The sequence below is a fragment of the Acyrthosiphon pisum genome, chromosome A3, assembly GCF_005508785.2.
Source record: "Acyrthosiphon pisum isolate AL4f chromosome A3, pea_aphid_22Mar2018_4r6ur, whole genome shotgun sequence".
NCBI classification, from domain to species: Eukaryota; Metazoa; Arthropoda; class Insecta; order Hemiptera; family Aphididae; genus Acyrthosiphon; species Acyrthosiphon pisum.
Genome location: NC_042496.1, coordinates 16,523,096 through 16,542,406, shown reverse-complemented (window position 1 = coordinate 16,542,406; position 19,311 = coordinate 16,523,096). Strand labels below are relative to the sequence as shown.

At 28.3% G+C, this 19,311-nt stretch overlaps 3 protein-coding genes across 4 annotated transcripts in view; 2 read left to right on the top strand and 1 right to left on the bottom strand.

The window, feature by feature from the left end:
* The first annotated feature begins 6,996 nt into the window (after positions 1-6,996).
* Positions 6,997-9,437, top strand: LOC100160859 (glutathione S-transferase-like). Its single transcript, XM_001952005.5, has 5 exons — positions 6,997-7,173; positions 7,338-7,488; positions 7,997-8,164; positions 8,237-8,379; positions 9,034-9,437. The coding sequence occupies exons 2-5, from the start codon at positions 7,356-7,358 to the stop codon at positions 9,205-9,207; spliced, it is 618 nt and encodes a 205-aa protein (XP_001952040.2). The 5' UTR covers positions 6,997-7,173; positions 7,338-7,355; the 3' UTR covers positions 9,208-9,437.
* A 1,947-nt stretch (positions 9,438-11,384) lies between these two features.
* On the bottom strand, positions 11,385-15,181 carry Ndufa12 (NADH dehydrogenase (ubiquinone) 1 alpha subcomplex, 12). Its single transcript, NM_001162256.1, is given in 4 exon segments — positions 11,385-12,182; positions 13,618-13,733; positions 13,808-13,890; positions 15,067-15,181. Coding segments are annotated over 4 exon segments (426 nt in total). The 5' UTR covers positions 15,162-15,181; the 3' UTR covers positions 11,385-12,050.
* Positions 15,182-15,554: 373 nt separating this feature from the next.
* LOC100162881 (DC-STAMP domain-containing protein 2) overlaps positions 15,555-19,311 on the top strand; it is a 12,888-nt gene continuing 9,131 nt past the window's right edge. Inside the window, exons 1-8 of one of the 2 annotated variants that reach the window (XM_029491128.1) lie at positions 15,555-15,707; positions 16,723-16,858; positions 17,122-17,272; positions 17,339-17,498; positions 17,799-17,920; positions 18,027-18,168; positions 18,258-18,471; positions 18,535-18,688. In XM_029491128.1, the coding sequence (XP_029346988.1) occupies positions 16,740-16,858; positions 17,122-17,272; positions 17,339-17,498; positions 17,799-17,920; positions 18,027-18,168; positions 18,258-18,471; positions 18,535-18,688 (1,062 nt within the window). In that variant the 5' untranslated portion in view covers positions 15,555-15,707; positions 16,723-16,739. Of the gene's footprint in view, positions 15,708-15,950; positions 16,358-16,722; positions 16,859-17,121; positions 17,273-17,338; positions 17,499-17,798; positions 17,921-18,026; positions 18,169-18,257; positions 18,472-18,534; positions 18,689-19,311 lie in introns of those variants that run through there. The other variant, XM_029491127.1, reaches the window with a different exon arrangement.

The window sequence follows — 19,311 nt, the reverse complement described above, 5'->3', positions numbered from 1 at the left end:
TCTAACCGTACTAAAATTATTTATTTATTAAATTTCATTTAATTTTATGATTGTAAAACTACATTACAATTATTAAATTATAATACATTTTACTAATCAACAATTACAACTATGGAGTATGGACAAATAGGACGGTTTTATTGAACACAATGGGGGTATAATATAATATGTAAATTCTAAACTTAAGTTTATAAACCTAAAATAAAAACCTTATAAAACTGGATATACTTACCTGTATTTACAGTACCTATATTTTCTAGAGTATGAAATTAATATTTATAGGTTACATTGTATTTATTATAATATTGTATTGTTTTGTAATATAGTAAATTCTTCTAACTATATAAAACACAATTTGTTTAAAATAATTGACAAGAGAAAAATATTGTATATTTGTTGAATTGAGTACTAGATTATCTATTATATTGTGTTATATTATATGGTAAGTAGTATAATATGTAGGTATAGGTACCACGCCACACACACACCGTCTATATACGCATATTATAGGTATATAACATAGTCATACATTTTCTTGTTTCATTTTAGCTCAAAAATAATATTATATTATATAGTATGGTTATTTTTTTTTTTTACAAGCCTAATGCATTATTTAATCACCTGAGGATGACCGTGTGAGTGCGAGCACGTATATCGCGCGTCCTATTTACAGATTAAACGTTTCCATCATATTTAAAGCCCGAGGGTGGGCGAGCGAGTTGCGTTATAATATCGCGTCTGTGTTGCAGACGACGACTTCGTTGGTCCAAGATATTTGTTCACAATTTTCATTTAAGAAATGCCACTCAATTCGGTAATAACACTAGGAAGACACCTTAGGGCGCCGTCACTACACTGCCACCACCGTCATCGCCGCAAAATATAAATATAATAATATAATGACGAAAACAGCGAAGTTCATTAAATCCCGTATGTCAATGTACTTTGTTGGAAGAAAGGCGTCGAGAGTTAATAACAATAATACCAACAATATAATACCAAAAATATTTCAACACGTACATAGATTAAGACATTGGTGCGCGTGTTATTATACAATTATTCAGTGATAATAATACTAACTACTAAGTATACGCTATTTTTATTATTTTGAAATAATGTTATAGGTTTATACCTATACCAATGTAATATTATGTATAGTACTATGGAGATCTACACCTGGACGGGCTTAATTTTTTTATGTTGAATTAAACACTCAGACCCAAATGGAAAATACCATATATGCACCTGGTACCTATAAAAATAATATAAGACCGTGTCAGTCCTGCCAGAAAAAAAATGTTAGTTAAATATTTTAGGCATTAAATTAGAATTTTAACTGAACAAATATAGCCTTTCTAAGCACGAATGTTAATGTCTCAATGACTTACATTAATAATATTGACAAATTTAAATATCTAATAAACCTATGAATTGTTATATGGTCTTATTTTATGTAAAATTATAAAAATCAGATATCTTTTTATTTACTATTATACCATTATAAATAATATTAAATATTATTATATCACACTGATATGTGAACGTGTGTATAACTGCAGTATAATAAATACTAATAATATTATTTCTCTATAATATTATATATTATATAGTTAATCGCTGTTTATTGTTATATAACCACAGCAAAATTGTGTCTTAATATCGTGAAGTTTAGATAACCATCGTGCTAGGAAAACTTTATATTAATAAAAAATATATATATAATTTGGCATTTTAATATGGTCTCGAGATGACTAGTACTGACATGCAAGTGCGATGAGATTATGAGAATATTATAAACATGGACTTTGTTAATTAAAACAAATTGGTACGATTTTAAAATGTATTACGTATAATGTAATATATTTAAATGTATTAAAATAAATGTTTATGATGAAAATGAAAAAAAATTCTTATTTAGTATTTTCAATTTTAATATTGTAAATATCATTATGTTAATTTTTCAACGTCTGCAATAGGCTTGAGCGGTTGTGCCTACTATACCTATAGTTCAGGTTAATCCGGAACTGCAGGTTGCATGTAAGTATGTAGCCGACTATACATAGGTGTTATAACATAATATATGATATATATATATTTATGCGTCTGATAATAGCCTATAATGCAATACTACAATCCTACTACTTTATAGGTATATTATGGATTGGACGTCTACGTTCAATATTACACTAGTCTATAGGTAAAATTATTGAAATTTCTCTTTTTATTTTCTCAGTTTATGAATATGATTTGAAGTTATTTTGTTTTGGATAACATGCATAGAGTTGTCTGCCATTGTAAAGTGATTTTCATGTAATACCTATAATGATGTGTTACATGTCGTTATTAAATATATAGCATACCTCAATACTTGTAACATTATACTTTTTATTAGCTTTTTTATTTTTTAGTACCTATATTAAAAGAATCAAAATACCAATTAAATGTGACGAAATATAGATAGGTACAGCTTAACAATTATAATACCAACAAATGTATAACACACAAACAAAAATATTATAAATATATTGTTTATTTTTTGTTTTAATAGATATTTCATAACAATGTTATAACCTCCAATATTTTCAGTGTTAAAAATAGGGCGCTGAGCATATTGCTATATATATAATATAATATATTATATTGTTGTATACGGTGTGCGTGGGATTAACCAAGACAATAGATTGCAGCGTGCAAAGTTCTTAAGAAACATAAATAATAGTTATTGCACACCGTCAAAGTACCTAATTTAAATTATTTTTAGTATGCTATCAATTTTCGGTGTTAAATTCGTTGAATTATTAATTTAAAACATCTATGTATGCAGTGAAATAATTATATAGGTAGACATTTTTTTGAAAATCGGTTTTGAAAAAAGTATTTAGTATTTTGTATGATGTTTTTTTTCGTATCATACATAAGTGATGAGGTCCTTAGAGGTGGCCTGTAGAGATGTGTGGTTAACTATACAGAGAAGATTACTGCCGTATAGAGTTTAGACTATAGAGAGCATGTAAATTGTATTAATCGTGTAATGTTTATTTAAGCAGCACAACAACATTCATATATTATATGTGCATTACACAATATCGTTGACATTCGCCGGTTTGGTTTGAAGACGTTTTATGATTTTATTTCGTCATTTCCGTCGGATTTCCATAATTTAAATACCGCTTATTTATATTTTTTGATGATATCAGTGGCTTGAGTTTCCTTCTATCGTAACATACATTTATCATCAAAAGCAAAATATACAAATATCCATGCACTGCGGCTTACATACTTCAGAGTTCAGACTTGCCCAGGCAGATGCCATTATTTGGTAAAATTATTTTTTTTTTTTGGTGGGGCGAGACTCTAGCATTATCCAAAGTACAGTGGCCTATACCCGATTTACGTGGTTCGCTGTATTATTTTGTATATTTTAAATATTTGTGTTATATATATTTAAAGTGGCCCAATCTCCGGGCACTCTTTAAAAATATGAATTTAATTTGTGGCCCATAAACCAGAAAATAAAATGTAAACAAATATTGTATACGAAGCTGGTAGATAAAATGTGTCCCACTTATCGACTATCCGTTGAAACTTCTTGGGGGCCAAACCAACGGAGCCCCCCACCCCCCTCTCTCGATATTCGCTTGTGCACAGGTCACGGACGACGATTATTATTTCACCGTACAATCATGATGTGTTATCAGTATCTGTATATCAAGCCACATATTTTTGGGGATTATCAAGTGCCCTTAGTTATATTGATGATATTGAAGTTAAAGAAATTATAGTTGAATAAAACAAAGTTTCTATACATAAACATGTATAATATCTTTGATCTCTACCTAACAATGTTGGTCTTACGGTGACATAGGTGGAGTGTGTGTGAGGCACAGTCCTCGCACAGTTTATTAATATGCCTATGGTCCAAACATTACCTTTGTCTGTCCCGAGTGCAATATTCAACACAAAATGCAATACTATCTTATACGGCGTATCATATCTCAATTTATTTAAATATCATATTAATTCCAGCTAAGTTAACAATACACGATAATAATAATATGATGTGGCATGATAAAAACCTACATAACTCGGACATTCTGTACCCGCGAGTTGCGTCGTATGAGAATCAACATAATATTATAATACCTAATACCTATGTATATACTTCACTAGTGATACGACCCATCGCCATCAGCTAGGTGTGGCTCACGAATTTCTATTCCATAAAGACCCATGATTTCGAACGATGCGTGTCGATGTTACCGTGAGCGGCTGTTGGTCAGTAAATGATAAAATACAATACGAATTCGGGACGTTATAGAATATTCGTGATTCGGCTGTATCGATGATGAACGTCAATTTCAAACGAAACTGCAACATCACCGAAATATGTAAGAATGGACGATAAACCTATAGCATTTCTTACTGCAGGCCACGATGGACTCTATGGATGCCTTCACATACTCGTATTGGTCGTGTCACACGGTTGTTTTGATTTTGTAGGCGCATCGGTTTGAAATCGGTTTGACAATAATTATTATTTATTTAGGTATAATGATATTATATAGGCAAGTACCAACGCAACGTTTCGACCACATCTCCATACGACCATTGAAACGTGGGTCCTACTCTTTGCTACTTTTTTGGTGGGTAAAAAACTATACTTATTCTGTTTTAAACGTAATACCTAATTACACAGATTTTGATACTAAAAATAATAATACAATTCTCTACATTGCTTTAACTACAGAATATTGACTTAGTCACAATTTTGATTTTCATCATATAAATATATGTTCAGGAAAGAGTTAAAAATTTCGAAAATTCACTCTATAGTCTATTCAAGATAAAATATTATGAAAATATGGCAGTTTTTATAGAGTTCGAAATAGTATAGGCAATATGAGTGGTTAGCGTGTTGGGTTGTATGCAGAGTGCCGTGGTAACTAGTAATGTCCATTATTAATTTCCCATCAGTGCGCGTGCGACACCTGATATAATATATAATATAATATAATATAATATAATGATAACGATATAATATAATATTTTATATTATGATCGTTCCGCATAACTTCTTCATACTTATACAGTTATACACACGCGCATGCACGTCATAATATATCATTACCCCTCAAGAAAGTTTTTGTTTTTCGCTAAAGACTTTATTTTTTGGTATATTTATAACAGATAGATCTATTTATGATTTATTTCATATACCTATAATAAGATTTAAGAAAATTATTTTACATTAGAATGACTTCCTACTGTTCAATTTATTTATATATTGGCTCTATATTATGATAAATGTGTTAGAATGGGTACTACTTACCTAGGTACCTCACCGTACCAAATTTGATGAATTTGTTTTGATATATTTATTCTTTTTTATACAGAGAAACCATAGAAACGTGTGTTATGACGGTTTTTTTCGGACCCCCTGTAAAAAATTTCATACGATAAATACGTACTCGCAACACTCCCTTTTTTGAAATTTAAAATTTTTGTTATTCTAATTATATGATTAATATTACGGTAAAAATACATAATCCAAAAAAATGGTCTCGTGCTTTATCGTATAATGTACATAGTTCTTGAAACTCGTGAGTACATTTTATATTTCAGTACACGCACCGTCCTTTATTATTCATCACTAAAAGTGTTGTGAATGGTGATTCTGTCGTTTAAATTAAAAATTAAAAAAAATGTATACTCAATAAATAATTGCGGTCTTTGAAACTTCTTTATTTTTTACACGTATTAAAAAAGTTACCTACAGTTTAATCCTCGTCTCCTCGTATCTAATATCAAATTGACATCGACATTCTTATGTCAACTATATTCAGTAGAAACAAGACATAATATACATGTACCATTGTAATAGTCAATGTATCTGCATGTAGTGTAGATACTCTTAGTTTTTATTTAAATAAAATAACGGATATTATTATTTCCATATAACTATACTATAAAAAAAAGGTTATTCAATATGATGATTTGGTGATTTTAAAATCTGGCAACCCTAATATATTTGATTTTAAGAATTATAGTTTTTTTATTAGAGGCCATAGGCGCGACAATTTGATGCTTGTACCCGAACTGCCGAGTAACCAATGGCAACCATTTATAAACAAAAAAAAGTTTCAATTTCCATCGTGAATCTTAATATCCCTGTTTGACTACCTTTTTGATATGCGTATAATCCTATCTTATTTCACATCTAGAGCATTATTAGAGGAACCACTATTCCAAATTCCAGATTCGAACGTTTTGTAGTTTTTGAGATATTATACCCATGAATTACGAATTACATCTTGATCATTATACATTACCTAAGTTATATGAAATCTTATATACCTATATAGATTTCATAATATAGCGTCGTCTCAGAATGAAAAGGTTCTAAATCAATTTTTTTGAAAAATATTTTTTTTTTGCATATTATTATTTAATATTTTATGTTGTATAATTCAATCCTGAAATCGTATCGATACGTTGATTATTCAACGAGATATAGAGAATGAAAAGATTCTAATTCATACGTGAATGATAGGTACGGGGTTGACTTAAAAACGTTCCCCTGAACAATTACAAAAATTACGTTAGAACCTTTTCATTCTGAGACAATCGACGAATTAGGTAATGTATAATGATCAAGATGTAGGTATTACCTATATAATAACATCTACACGTCATAGTTTAATGTTTAGGTACGTTACGTCATCGTTAACATATTATTATAATTTTCTTTTTTATTCTTATTGTGGATGGTCAATTTTATTTTTAACCTTTGGATAAGTACTTACGAGGGTCATGTATTTATTATTACAAATTGATAATATTATACACAATTATTTAAGTAAATAAGAAGCACTAGATACACATTTTTATACACTCGGCACACTCATCATTGTTTTTCCGGCGCAGCATTACCACTCCTACTCGGCCTTGAACATAAAAATCACTCTATGAAAGCATTGAGAATTTTTATAAATATCTGTCTGCAACCGGTCTTACGCTACGATAGTCGATAGTTGAGAGTCCGAGGTTCTAAACGCATATATTTGGTGTATGTCCGTCGTGAATTTAATAATTTTTACAATTTATACATTTGTTTTTTCTATTAATACCTATACTTCATTATATTTTATATAATATTCTATCATTTGATTGTAGGTAAGTTTATCATAAACACATTAAATTTATTTTTACACAGGGTTTGTCCACCGTGTTTTAGGTGTTGTACCGTTATTATAGCTATATGAGAATGTAGTATGTGTATCGTTTAATGTATTATATAAAACAAAACTTTACATCTAAAAAAATTGTGTTTGTTATAGTTAAGTAAAGTTTTAATTATGACGTCTTACAAATTAACTTACTTCAACTTCACTGGACTGGGCGAACCCATTAGATTCCTGCTGTCTTATTTGGATATCGATTTTGAAGATAACCGTATTGAAATTGTACAATGGCCATCAGTCAAACACAGTAAGCCGTTTAAAATTGTATGAGTCATATTATTGTCTATAGTTGAAATTAATTTGGTTATATTCTTAAAGTTTGCGTTTGTATAATTAATGTTACGTATACGGATGTCACCATGTCGGCCATATTTTTCAAAAGTGGGTAATTATGATTAATGAAAAAAATAAAATTGAGTAATTTTAATTAAGCAAACATTCAAAACGTCAAGTTACTAATTAGTAATTACCAAACAATATAATATTTAACTCAAAAAGTTTAAATGTCCATAGTATATGGAGACAAATATTAAGTTAACTCAGATAAAAACAAATTAATAAATTTTTTTTAATTACAACATACATTCAAAAAACAGTGACTTTAAATTTTTTTGAAAATAATTCTGTTAATTTCATACTACTAGCTGTTCGTTTTTATTACACACTATAAAATACAAAACGTTATTCGCAGGCCAAATCAAATAGTTTTTATGTCACGTTGTATTATACTATTATTTAAATTGTGTTTTTTTTAGCAATGCCATATGGTACACTACCTTTGTTGGAAATCGACGGTAAAGTATTAAATCAATCTTCAGCCATCTGTCGTTATTTAGCTAAAAAGGCTAATTTAGCTGGTAGCGATGATTGGGAATCTTTACTGATAGATATTGCCGTTGACAATTATAAAGATTTTGCTCTATGTAAGTACGAGTCTTTGTCTAAATATACTGACCGAACCATTATTTAAAGTGTATAACGCATTATTTGTAAAGGTTTGAAATCTTATTGGTTTGAACCAAATGAAGAAACTAAAGCTGCAAAGCATATTATATTGGTCAACGAAACTATTCCATTTTATATGGAAAAGTTTGAAAAAATTGTCGGTGAAAATAATGGATACTTCGTAAACGGAAAGGTAGATAATAATATATGTATACCTAAATTATTTAATTGTTTAAATATACCTAATCTACATTATATTATAGATGTACATTGTACCATGTTTATACATTGTACCTACATCATTTTGCAGTTAGTAGGTACCTACCTATTTAGTAACAACATGTTATTGGTTTACCGTATTATATTTAATTACTAGGTACATAGGTAGTCAAAGTACCTATATTATGAAAAAATTATTCTAATACGTAAAAAAAACAACAGCTTTCTTTGACGAGTATTTAATGGTTTGACTTATAATACAAATTTAACCAGAGGTTTAAGCATAGTTAATGATATGATTGAATTATATAATATATTATGGAAGTATAATATAATTAGTTATATGATATATCAACATTAAGTAAAATTATTATAATTATTTACCAACACGTAATTGTAATGATATTCCAATAGGTTACTACCTACCTGCCTGTAGGTATAACCGATACTTCACAATTTATGTGGATGTCTTAATGCGTATTAACTTGAAAGACGTCAATAATTTGGATTAGTAATAATGCATTTAAATCATTGAATTCAAATAATAATACAATGATATTATGTTTTCATTGTGGCGACCAAGTGTTAACTAAATTTTACTTACCACGATATATATATTTTTTTTCAGTTATCTTGGGCTGATTTATTCTTTGTAGCTGTTTTGGACCACTTAATATACAGATTAAATATTGACTTGTTGAAAGATCGTCCAAACTTACAAGCTCTCCAAGAAAAGGTATTGGCAGTACCCAAAATTAAATCATGGATTGAAAGACGACCAGTATCGTTTGACATTGCATAATTCCATCGTATTTATTGGATACAATTAATTAAACCATCATATCATACCCAAGATAAAATTATTTTTAAGTATTATATATTTCAAATTTTAATACAATATTTGGTAAAATTTAAATTAAAAAAAAAAGTTACAGTAACGTAATACATACGATTACCTATTAACATATTATGAAAATTGTATAAATAATTTTGTGAATTTTTAACAGGATAATAAAGTAAAAAAATACACTTGTTGGAGTACCTACCTACTATTCTATGCTATACCTACCTACTGAAATACCAATGATTAATTTAAAATGTGTACCTATTATATTTTAAGTACCTACTTAAGCATAGTAAATATTCACGTAGCTCATAGTTATGATTAATCTATTTTTTGCAAATATTTAGTTGACCATTTCTGTCAACATCTTGACTTTATAATACATATCAACTTCCAAAATTCAAACCTAGTTTTGAAACTCACACAAAAATCCTTACCACTTAACATTAAAAATACATAGACCGGGTCAGGAACAGAATTCGCCAGCCCCATAGGTAAAACAAAAATTGAAATTTTTTAATATTATTAAGTGAAACTTACTGTATTATGTCGTACACGTGAAGTTGAGAAAGTACATTTCAAATAAAAATTCAAACTATTTTGTAGTATAATATGTAAATCGTTGTAATTAAAGAAAAATTAGGATTTGCGGGGCCCAGCTCAGCCCGGCCTTAGGGACTAGGGAGGTCCTGTTGAGTGTGAATGTTTCCACTGTTCGGCCTTCGCACACTATAGTTAGTATTCGTTGTGTCACATGGATGTTTAGATTTCGTAAGGCGCAGGGCATCGGTTTGACAGTTATTATTCATTTTGGTACAATATAATTATAAACAATTATATAATATAGGTACCTATATACTATAGTATAGGTATAGTACTATAGTAAATAGTTACCTACGACATAACTACTGATTCTGTTTTAAACATGTCTATTGTCTTTATAATAATTATTAAATATTAATATTATTAGCAATATATGTGGTTATATGGCAGACAATATTAAAATATTATTACTTACTCTTATTTGGTAGCGATTTGTGTAAAAAATATCTCCGAGTACAAACGAAGGTTGCCCGCGGTGGCGGAGTGATAAATTGTATACCTACGGCTTGGTGGTAGTGGGGTGATAACAATTAATATATAATGTACTGATTAATTATGGCATTCGTGCAATGTTTACGATTCATCTATAGCGATTGATTGGTCAGAGTGTCTTCTTCGAATCTATTGTTTTTAGGGTTCCGTACGGTAAAACGGGACCCTATTACCACGATTTAAGATATATCTTAAATCGAGGCTGTATCTCATGAACCACGAAAGTTAGAAAGTTGAAATTTTCACAGATTATGTATTTCTATTGCCGCTATAACAACAAATACTAAAAATCCTAGAATTTATAATATAAGCAGTGTTGCCAACATGATTATAGCTTATGATGGTACGGAACCCTTCGTGCGCGAGTCCGACTCGCACCTGGCCGGTTTTTAAATATTTATATATTTATATACATAATACATATTATATATTATATTATAGAAAAAACAATGACTAGAATTGAGAGAAAATCAATGTAAATGATAAGTAATATTATTTATAGTTATTCCACTATTAATTAATTAGTTTAAAGTTGTTTTAACATAATATTATTATACATTTGTAATGAGTAATGACATACAGATTCAATACAGACTGATTTTAAGGAGTTAAATATTATATGCAATTTTTTTAGTTTTTTTTTGTGATTATTTGAGTGTGTAACTGGAGTAATCTAAAAGAAATCACAGGGCACTGCCGCAAGTGCACTTAAATGTCAAAATGTGTTACACGAATATTAGTTACTTTTTATTAGCTTAGATAAGCTTTGATAACTGAGGTCATTAACCTGATATTATGGAGGAGGGTACCGTTGGTTTAAACACTTGTGTATGTGTGTGGCAAGGATTTGTCACTAAAATGCAGGTGGTCCCCATCTGGGAACTAGTGACACCGGCTGATGCTAGCACTCAGAACATGTTAATGACTAAAGCCAAATACTGCGCCACATCAAGCCACAGTTATTTTGTTTGTCTTAAAGAATCAATCTTTTGAAATTATTATATTTTAAGTTTTTTGATGAAAACAATAGCTTTCTTACATTTTAAATTAATTGTTTGATTTTAATATTTTAAACATTTAAAAAAAAAATTAATTTATTAACTCCAAAGATATATTCAAAAGTTTTATCCGATAAGGCGATGACTACTATGATAATTGGTATAATAATATTGTATAAGTCATAAGGTATATTTTGGTATAAAACACAGCCGGGATCAAATCTCTTGAAATACAAAAGGGTATTTGAGCATAGTCTAGTTTCTTCATTTTAACTAGTGCAGTTAATTTCTGTTAAAAACAATTTTAATTGAATGATAAATTGATAAAATAGTTCTGAATGAAACTCTATTTTCTCAAAAACTATAGATTGTGATAAAATCAAATTAATATGTTACCTACATTTCTTCACATTATTATTTTAATGTTTTCTATAATTACTGGTAATATAGAAAAATGGCACTCTTAATTAAATAATTAACAATTATGCTGTATAGTATATCTGTAAGTAATAAACGATCAACTCACTTTGAATTAAAATTATGTAGTATAAGCAAAAAAGAAAAAAGGTAATATCTATTGTATTTATTTACTAAATATAAATTGATGAAATATTTATTTGAAGTTTAATATTTGTTAAACTAATCAAATAATGAAATTAATAACAATTTGTTTTTAATAGGTATTTACACTAAATAGCGCCACATAATTTAATTCTTATTTGGTGGTACCCAAGCTTGGATTTTTGGTGGCATTGTACTATATGGTACATATTGACGTTCGGTACCGGTTTCGTTTTCTGTATGTTTGGCCATCCACTTGTACTTCGGCCTGTTTGGATCCTGAAAGAAACATTAATTAAAAATAACTATTAATAACATATGCATACCCTATTCCATCACTAGTTAATTTTAAAGTGCCCTCACGTTTTACTCATCATAAAACCTATTTTACAATTCCTCTGCTCAACCAATTATATGTCCAATAAACCAATTTAATAGATTAATGAAACAAGTAAATAAGGATCCCTCTTTCTTAATATATAAATCCTTTTAAGTGGACGTTGTGATACCCGCAAGTATTGTCTCCGTCTTACAAGTGCGGAACATAGCAAATTTTATGCTTAGCAGAACACATGTAGCTCCGTTAGTTTAAAAATCAAAGTGAATTTACCTCTTATAAAATCTAAAATCTAAAGGTAAGATTATTATCTAGGCAGCTTCATCGGATTTTTATTATAATTTAGTTTTAAAGCGAGTTATGAGTATTTTAAAATTGTAAATTGTTTTAACATCTTAGCCGAAGTATCCTCTTAATTCAAACTTGTTGTTTTAATATTTTTATATTGTTATGCTGTATATTATATTATGTTATATAATGTATCCTATTTACTTAAGCACTAACACCGTTATTTAATAATTTAAGAATTAATTATAAAAATTAGATATTTGGTAATATTAACTATAAAATCTGAAGCAAAAATGTGCACTGGAATTATTCTTGGGAATTTAAGTCCAAATAAATTGGTGTAAAGGAGCTTAAACAAAGATCTTATCATACCAAATCTCTTTGGTTATCCAAAAGGTTAGAACTAGATAGTACTATGGGTTATAGCAAGAGTTAGTAGTAAACCCCGATTGTGAAGGACAATCAAAAATATTTAACTTTTATGTTGGATTCACACACAGACATTTGTTTTTTTTAATTCATTATTTGTTTCTATTTTGAATAATATTATTCAAGGTTCACTGATCCCTACTTAGAAAAATTGTGTTTATATTAAGCTCTCATATTAAGCTTATTAACATTGTTGTTATTAAATTTACTTTAGAGTATATAATATTTTAGTCTGGAGTTTGGACCTTGTATTTTTTTTTTAAATCATCTGGACTCCTTATAAACTAACTTATCACTGATCATATACTAATAAAGTTTAGTGTCATAATATACTTTATAATATTATAAAATTAATGGTTATAAATTATAATTATTATGTTTTTACTCTATGTATTTAAGTTTTTATTAGGCACACATTTTAAATAAAGCTAAGATGTTTTTATTTTTATTTTTATATATAAAATAGATGGTAATATTTGTTTACAGTTATAATATTTTGTGATTTTTTAATAATATATGTATTTGTTTATTATTCATACAACATGTTTGTTTAAATAATTTAAAATATTATTTTTATAAACTTACATTTTATAACAAATAAAGTAATTTTATTTAAAAATAGTTCATTTTTACTATTATCCATTAATTAATTATATTTACATTATATGGAAGAAGGTCGGTTTTGTAATGGATCCAACCATACCATTCAGCAGTAATTTGACTTGCATCATAATCCAAATAAACTTGGTCATTGTACTCTACCCAACGATTACGTCCTGAAATATATCAACTGAATTAAACAACATACCTACAAAAGGTAAAATGTTATCATAAGTTGATAGATAATTACCATAAAAATACGTATTATTTTCATAATAGCGATTGCCCATTTCATCAGTACCAACTAATGTACCAATTTTCAATTCATCATGTCTGTAAAACAAAAATTAAACATAATTATTATTAAAAAGTGTATTACTGAACATTTTTTAAAAATTATGGAGTATAAATAATATTATACATAAAAAATTACAATAGTTGTATTTTTAATTTATTTTCTTTTTTAAAATGATAAATTATAAGTGTTTTTCTAACATATTTTTATAATAATTTAATAATATTGATTTTAACTATTTATTATAAAGAGTTTATCAAATGATAACTTTCCTCAACATGTCATTCTCTTATTATTATTATATTATATTCATTATTAATTTTATTTACCTAGGCGAGTATTAAGTCAGGGCTATTAAGTCAGATTAAAAGTTTTCCAAAAAAAAAAAAAGCCAAACTATTTATTTGGTCATAAAGAACATGATAATATAACTTAAAACTTATAAGTTAGAAAAATAAATATACAAATGGTTCACCCTGTCGTCAGTTATGGTACAGTAATAATTTTCAAAAACCCTAAAATATAATTAAATGTAATATAAAATTATAGAAGTGTTTGCATGATATATTAATAATAATAGGTACCTAGTAAAAGTGATCAGCTTAAGTACTTACAAAATATATTATAATGAAAATACTATGAATATGACTGGTCCCACCACTACCTAAGGATTAAATTAACAAAAATAAAATCTACTAGAAAGTAATATGTAATAATCACCAGGTACCTATGTGAATGTTTATGAATTAGTTTTTGTTTGATTATACAATAGCTACAATAAATATGAAATAGGAATAAAAATACTTGAATACGAGATATACGATAGTAAGTATTTAATACCTAACAGTTGTTTTAAAAAAATTTTCAAATCTTAGTAGTATATATGATAGATATGTAGAGATCTATACACAATAAACGCACATCCATTACAATTTACATTTTAAAACACCAATTACCATTTAAAATTATTTATACTATAGAGTTGGATATAACTTTCCTATTATAGGTCTTATCATTTATATTTTATATACTGACATAGGGTGTTGCTCAATAGTAGCATTTTACAGCGATAAACAACAATTCATTCATTTTTAAACTAATAGTGTTAAATGATTAATGTTTAATTCAATAACATTTTTGTAGAGTAAGATTCGTTTCGAGGAAATGACTAAAAATTAAACAGAAAAACCATATTATTTAAGTATAAAACTCACCTGAATAATTTTTTAAAGGCGTTTAATGGTCCGCCGTTGGCTTTGATGATGTTAAAGCCCGTGATAAATTTATTAAAAGGAAAAATGTTGTTCATTTTGACAAAAATCAAACCATAAGCTGTCTTAAAATGTTGTCTCTAAAATATTCTATCGTCGTCTTGTCCATAGACTTGACTTTAAAAACTATTATCACTCGAGTTGTTATCAATGTCAAGAAATCAGATGTTTATTTTTTACTTTTCAAATCATAACAATGTTTAAATAATTTGCCAGGAAAGATTTCGTACGTTAGTATTAATCCATTAATTAAAATATCAATTCAACTCTATTACAATAACGATTACCATTTATCATAAAAATGTTACATTAATTATGAATTTTTATTTATTATCTATTATTTTATTTTACGTGTATGTAGCTTGAACAGTTTCTGATAGATGGCGTACTATATATTTAGGGGCTAGTCACGGACCACTGTTCACTCCACTGGTCACCGGTAGCTTTTGGTTTGTGTGGTTCTAGCAGTTCTGCTTCTGAATTAATTGTTGAAAATGAATAGGTTCGGGTTTTAGTTTTTAAAAAAACACAACTAATGCATTTAGGTTATATTTGATTTAGGTAGGTAACTAGTAATGTAGTAGGTAAGTACCTAAATAATTAAGTTGTTAAAAAAATTTTTTTTAAATTAAGTAATTTCGATGTATTTAAAATGCCTAGTATTCAATTTATAATTAAAAAATAATTATTATGTGGCACACTGCAATACTGCATACACCGATCTGATACGAAATAATATTTACATGGGCGATTATTGTTGGTTAAAAAAAGTAATCATAGAATACTCAACACATAATAATATTATGATATTATACATTTGTTGGTTGTTACTATGTAAATTTTATTATTTTAACTGTTTTCCAAACGTGTGTTTATTGCTATCAATAATAATTTTCACATTTGTTTATTTACCTAATATGTATTTTCTCACTATTATTATATTATTAAATTCTTCTAGTTGGTAATTTAGTAGTTATCGTTAATTTTTTTGTTCTGTGCGTCTTGATAATTCACTGTTATGCTTTGTTTTCTGTTAATCTATACTGAAAAGTTGTATAAACTGATACAAAATATAAAAAATAGTGATGATGTTTTTTCTTCGTGTTGTTCGCACTTTATTCTTAAAAATGATATTCAAAAGTTATTTGAGACGAAAAATCTATGCATTGGAAAAACTAAAAGGAAAAACACCAAAATATTCAATTTTCGATCGTTTCATTGACGTTTTGCTCAAGTAATTATTTGTCATTGTTTTCCTTACGTTAAAACTGTAACTGAATAACTTGTTACCTACCTACTTGTTCAGTTTATTATGGTGTATTTGGATGGAGAAATGGTTTGGTGTAAACAAAGAAAACAAAAGAATGATAAAATGGGCAAAAATTAAGAAAATTATAGAAACTAACGGGACGTTTACTAACTTCCTTTTAAAATCTTTACTAGGATTTATGAGTAAATTGTTTTGATATACCTATGATTTTATTTTTATGAAGTGTATCTACCATTATAATTTATAAATAACAATATATTATTATTTATTATTTACAATTTTCAACTTACCTAGTTTTTTCTTGTCTAAATATAACTCGTACATTTTAGGTGGTGTTTTATTGACCATGGGAATGTTCACGTTTATGTTACTGCAATTAAATTATTCTTATTCCAAGGCCACAGTAGTAAGTTCGGCAGTTGGGGGCGTACTAACATTAGGATTGGCCTTTTCTCCGATTTGCAGGTGAGTTTCGAACTTAATATAATAATATACATTGATTAATTACCTACTTACATAAATAACATACAAATTAAGGATATTATGCTTTGTTTAATAACATATTTAAATATTTTACACTTGAGCATCGAGGTGAGTATAAGCTATTGTATGAATGGTATAATAAAACCTTTAACTTACTGTAGGATTAACAATAAAAATTACCCACCTATCCTAACCCTAGAATAAATCAACAAAATAATGTAGTTTTTTTATTTTCATTGATTTAGATGTATTTTTATGATGGTATTGCCGCAGTTATTTTCGGACAAGGGTCGACATGCGCTACTCATGTACGCGTTCATTTTATCGTTTTCTGGACCTTCCAAGACTACATTACACAACACCGGAGTCTTATCGGAATCGCTCACTTGCTTGCAGGTGCGAATCTTTGGCACAAAAATAATTCTTAACAATGTATTAATGCATCCGAATGGAACGTTTCAGGACGAAATAAAATCGGCGATACGACAAATCGTTGAAATAATAAAAAAGCCACTACTGGCCATCCGAACTTCTATAACGCGCATAAAGGCAAACCTAGCGGTAATAATAAATAAAATGAAAAAAGGAATGTTGGCCGTCAAGAATACTGTGATAGAGTTAGGTGAGGGTGTTTTATTAATTTGGGTATCGAGAGTCGCACATACAAATAATAATATTATGATCGTAATGATATTATCAAAAATTTTCGTATCTTTATCGCGAATTGTTTTTTTTTGAAATGTTTGCGTCATGAATATAATATAGTTATCTTACTAAACTTTTTGATCTTTTTAAAATAAGTTAAATAGTTACCTACTGGAGCTAGATATAACTAAAATATTTTAAAACGTTACACCTAACATTTATTACACATATTACATAATATTATATGTATATTGTATGTATAAACCTTTATACATAGTACGAACAATTAAGGCAGCGTATGAATGGCTGTACAGTGTAATGAATATTTGTAACAAAAAAGTCGGCACACCATATCAGAGGTGTACGAGAATGTTTGACAACGCTTTGGAGGAGTGTAAAGTAAATAGTATTTATAATCAATGGCAATACATCTTTTAGTGGTGTCATGAAATAATTTGTATGACCAATGCAACAATGAAAAATAACTAACACAGGTTTTACACAGGTGACAGTGTCGCCTGCTTTCGATTTTATGTGTTCAATATCCTACGTGATTTCAAATGTATGCTACACGGTTAAGTTTCTTGACAGCCTTTGTGAATTTTTCGAATTTATAAACGAATCTATTTTCGGAGCCATTCATAAAAGTAAGTTTTGAAAAACTTTATGAACACCTATTTCTATACCACCATTACCGCGCAATCATATTAACCAATTAAAACTTAATGGTTTTCAGGTTTAAAGAGTTACGTACGTCACATGAAAAACATGTTTTACGTATCCATCGAGTTCAAACATTCGTTTGCATTTGAGTCGACACCGAGCAAAATGAGTAGCGACATTATTCGCGGTATCATTACCGAAATCAAGTACAAGATCGAAAATGTCGTACTGTTGTTTGACTGGGCTGGGTCGATTTTTTCGTTCTTCTTTCTGTACGTGTTTGTAAGGTGAGTATTTTTGTAATTAGTAGTCCCTTAAAATATGCCCTACTTAAAATATTATGATCGCAGGGTGTTACGGTACAGACAGAAGTATTTGACGGTTGATTCGTTTGATAACAAATACTTGACAAAGGAGTTATACGAGTTAGACGAACGAAAACAGATTCTTGATCGACCGACCATTATGCCGCTGACTAGAGTAGAAAAAAATAAATTCATAGAGGTTACTCAGCTTATACTTTCTATTAATATACACAGGGTGTAATAGAAATAGCTGACAGATTACATAGCAGGCGCGGATACAAGGGGGGGGAAGAACATGAAAAATGCAGTTTATCTGAAACGGAGCTATATAAAATACCACTTCTTACGTTATATGTCGTAAAAAAGTCAGGATACAAAGACGTATTTAAACAAAAGTATGTATTCCAGCATAAAACGCTTAAGTATCTAGTTAGTAAATTTTAAACATAATATAAATAAGTTCAACAAAAAAACTATATAATAATAGCAATAGGTATTATAGTGTTTTTACAGTGTTTATATTCGGGTTTTAAAAATCTATATTATGCATTGTGATTTATTATGCATGCTTAGTGCTCACCCCTATTTGTCATTTGCATTTAATACTTAATGAATTTATTCAAATTTTGATTTTTGGAATTTTTAAACATAGGTACTTAGACCATAATTTTTAAACATAGGTACTTAGACCATAATTTTTTTACTATTTTATTTTTTTCTACAGTGTTTTGTGACGATACAAACTTCTGTTTTGCCAATGAGATAATTTTTTTTTTAAATTTGGATGAACCTTATTCTAAATTTGGGTATTCGGTTATTAAT

Excerpts from the sequence above, each read along its gene's own strand:
- LOC100160859 (XM_001952005.5), top strand. The coding sequence starts at position 7,356 with ATGACGTCTTACAAATTAACTTACTTCAACTTCACTGGACTGGGCGAA. Across the intron at positions 7,489-7,996 it reads ATGGCCATCAGTCAAACACA|CAATGCCATATGGTACACTA; the intron begins GTAAGCCGTTTA and ends TGTTTTTTTTAG. Across the intron at positions 8,165-8,236 it reads TTATAAAGATTTTGCTCTAT|GTTTGAAATCTTATTGGTTT; the intron begins GTAAGTACGAGT and ends TTATTTGTAAAG.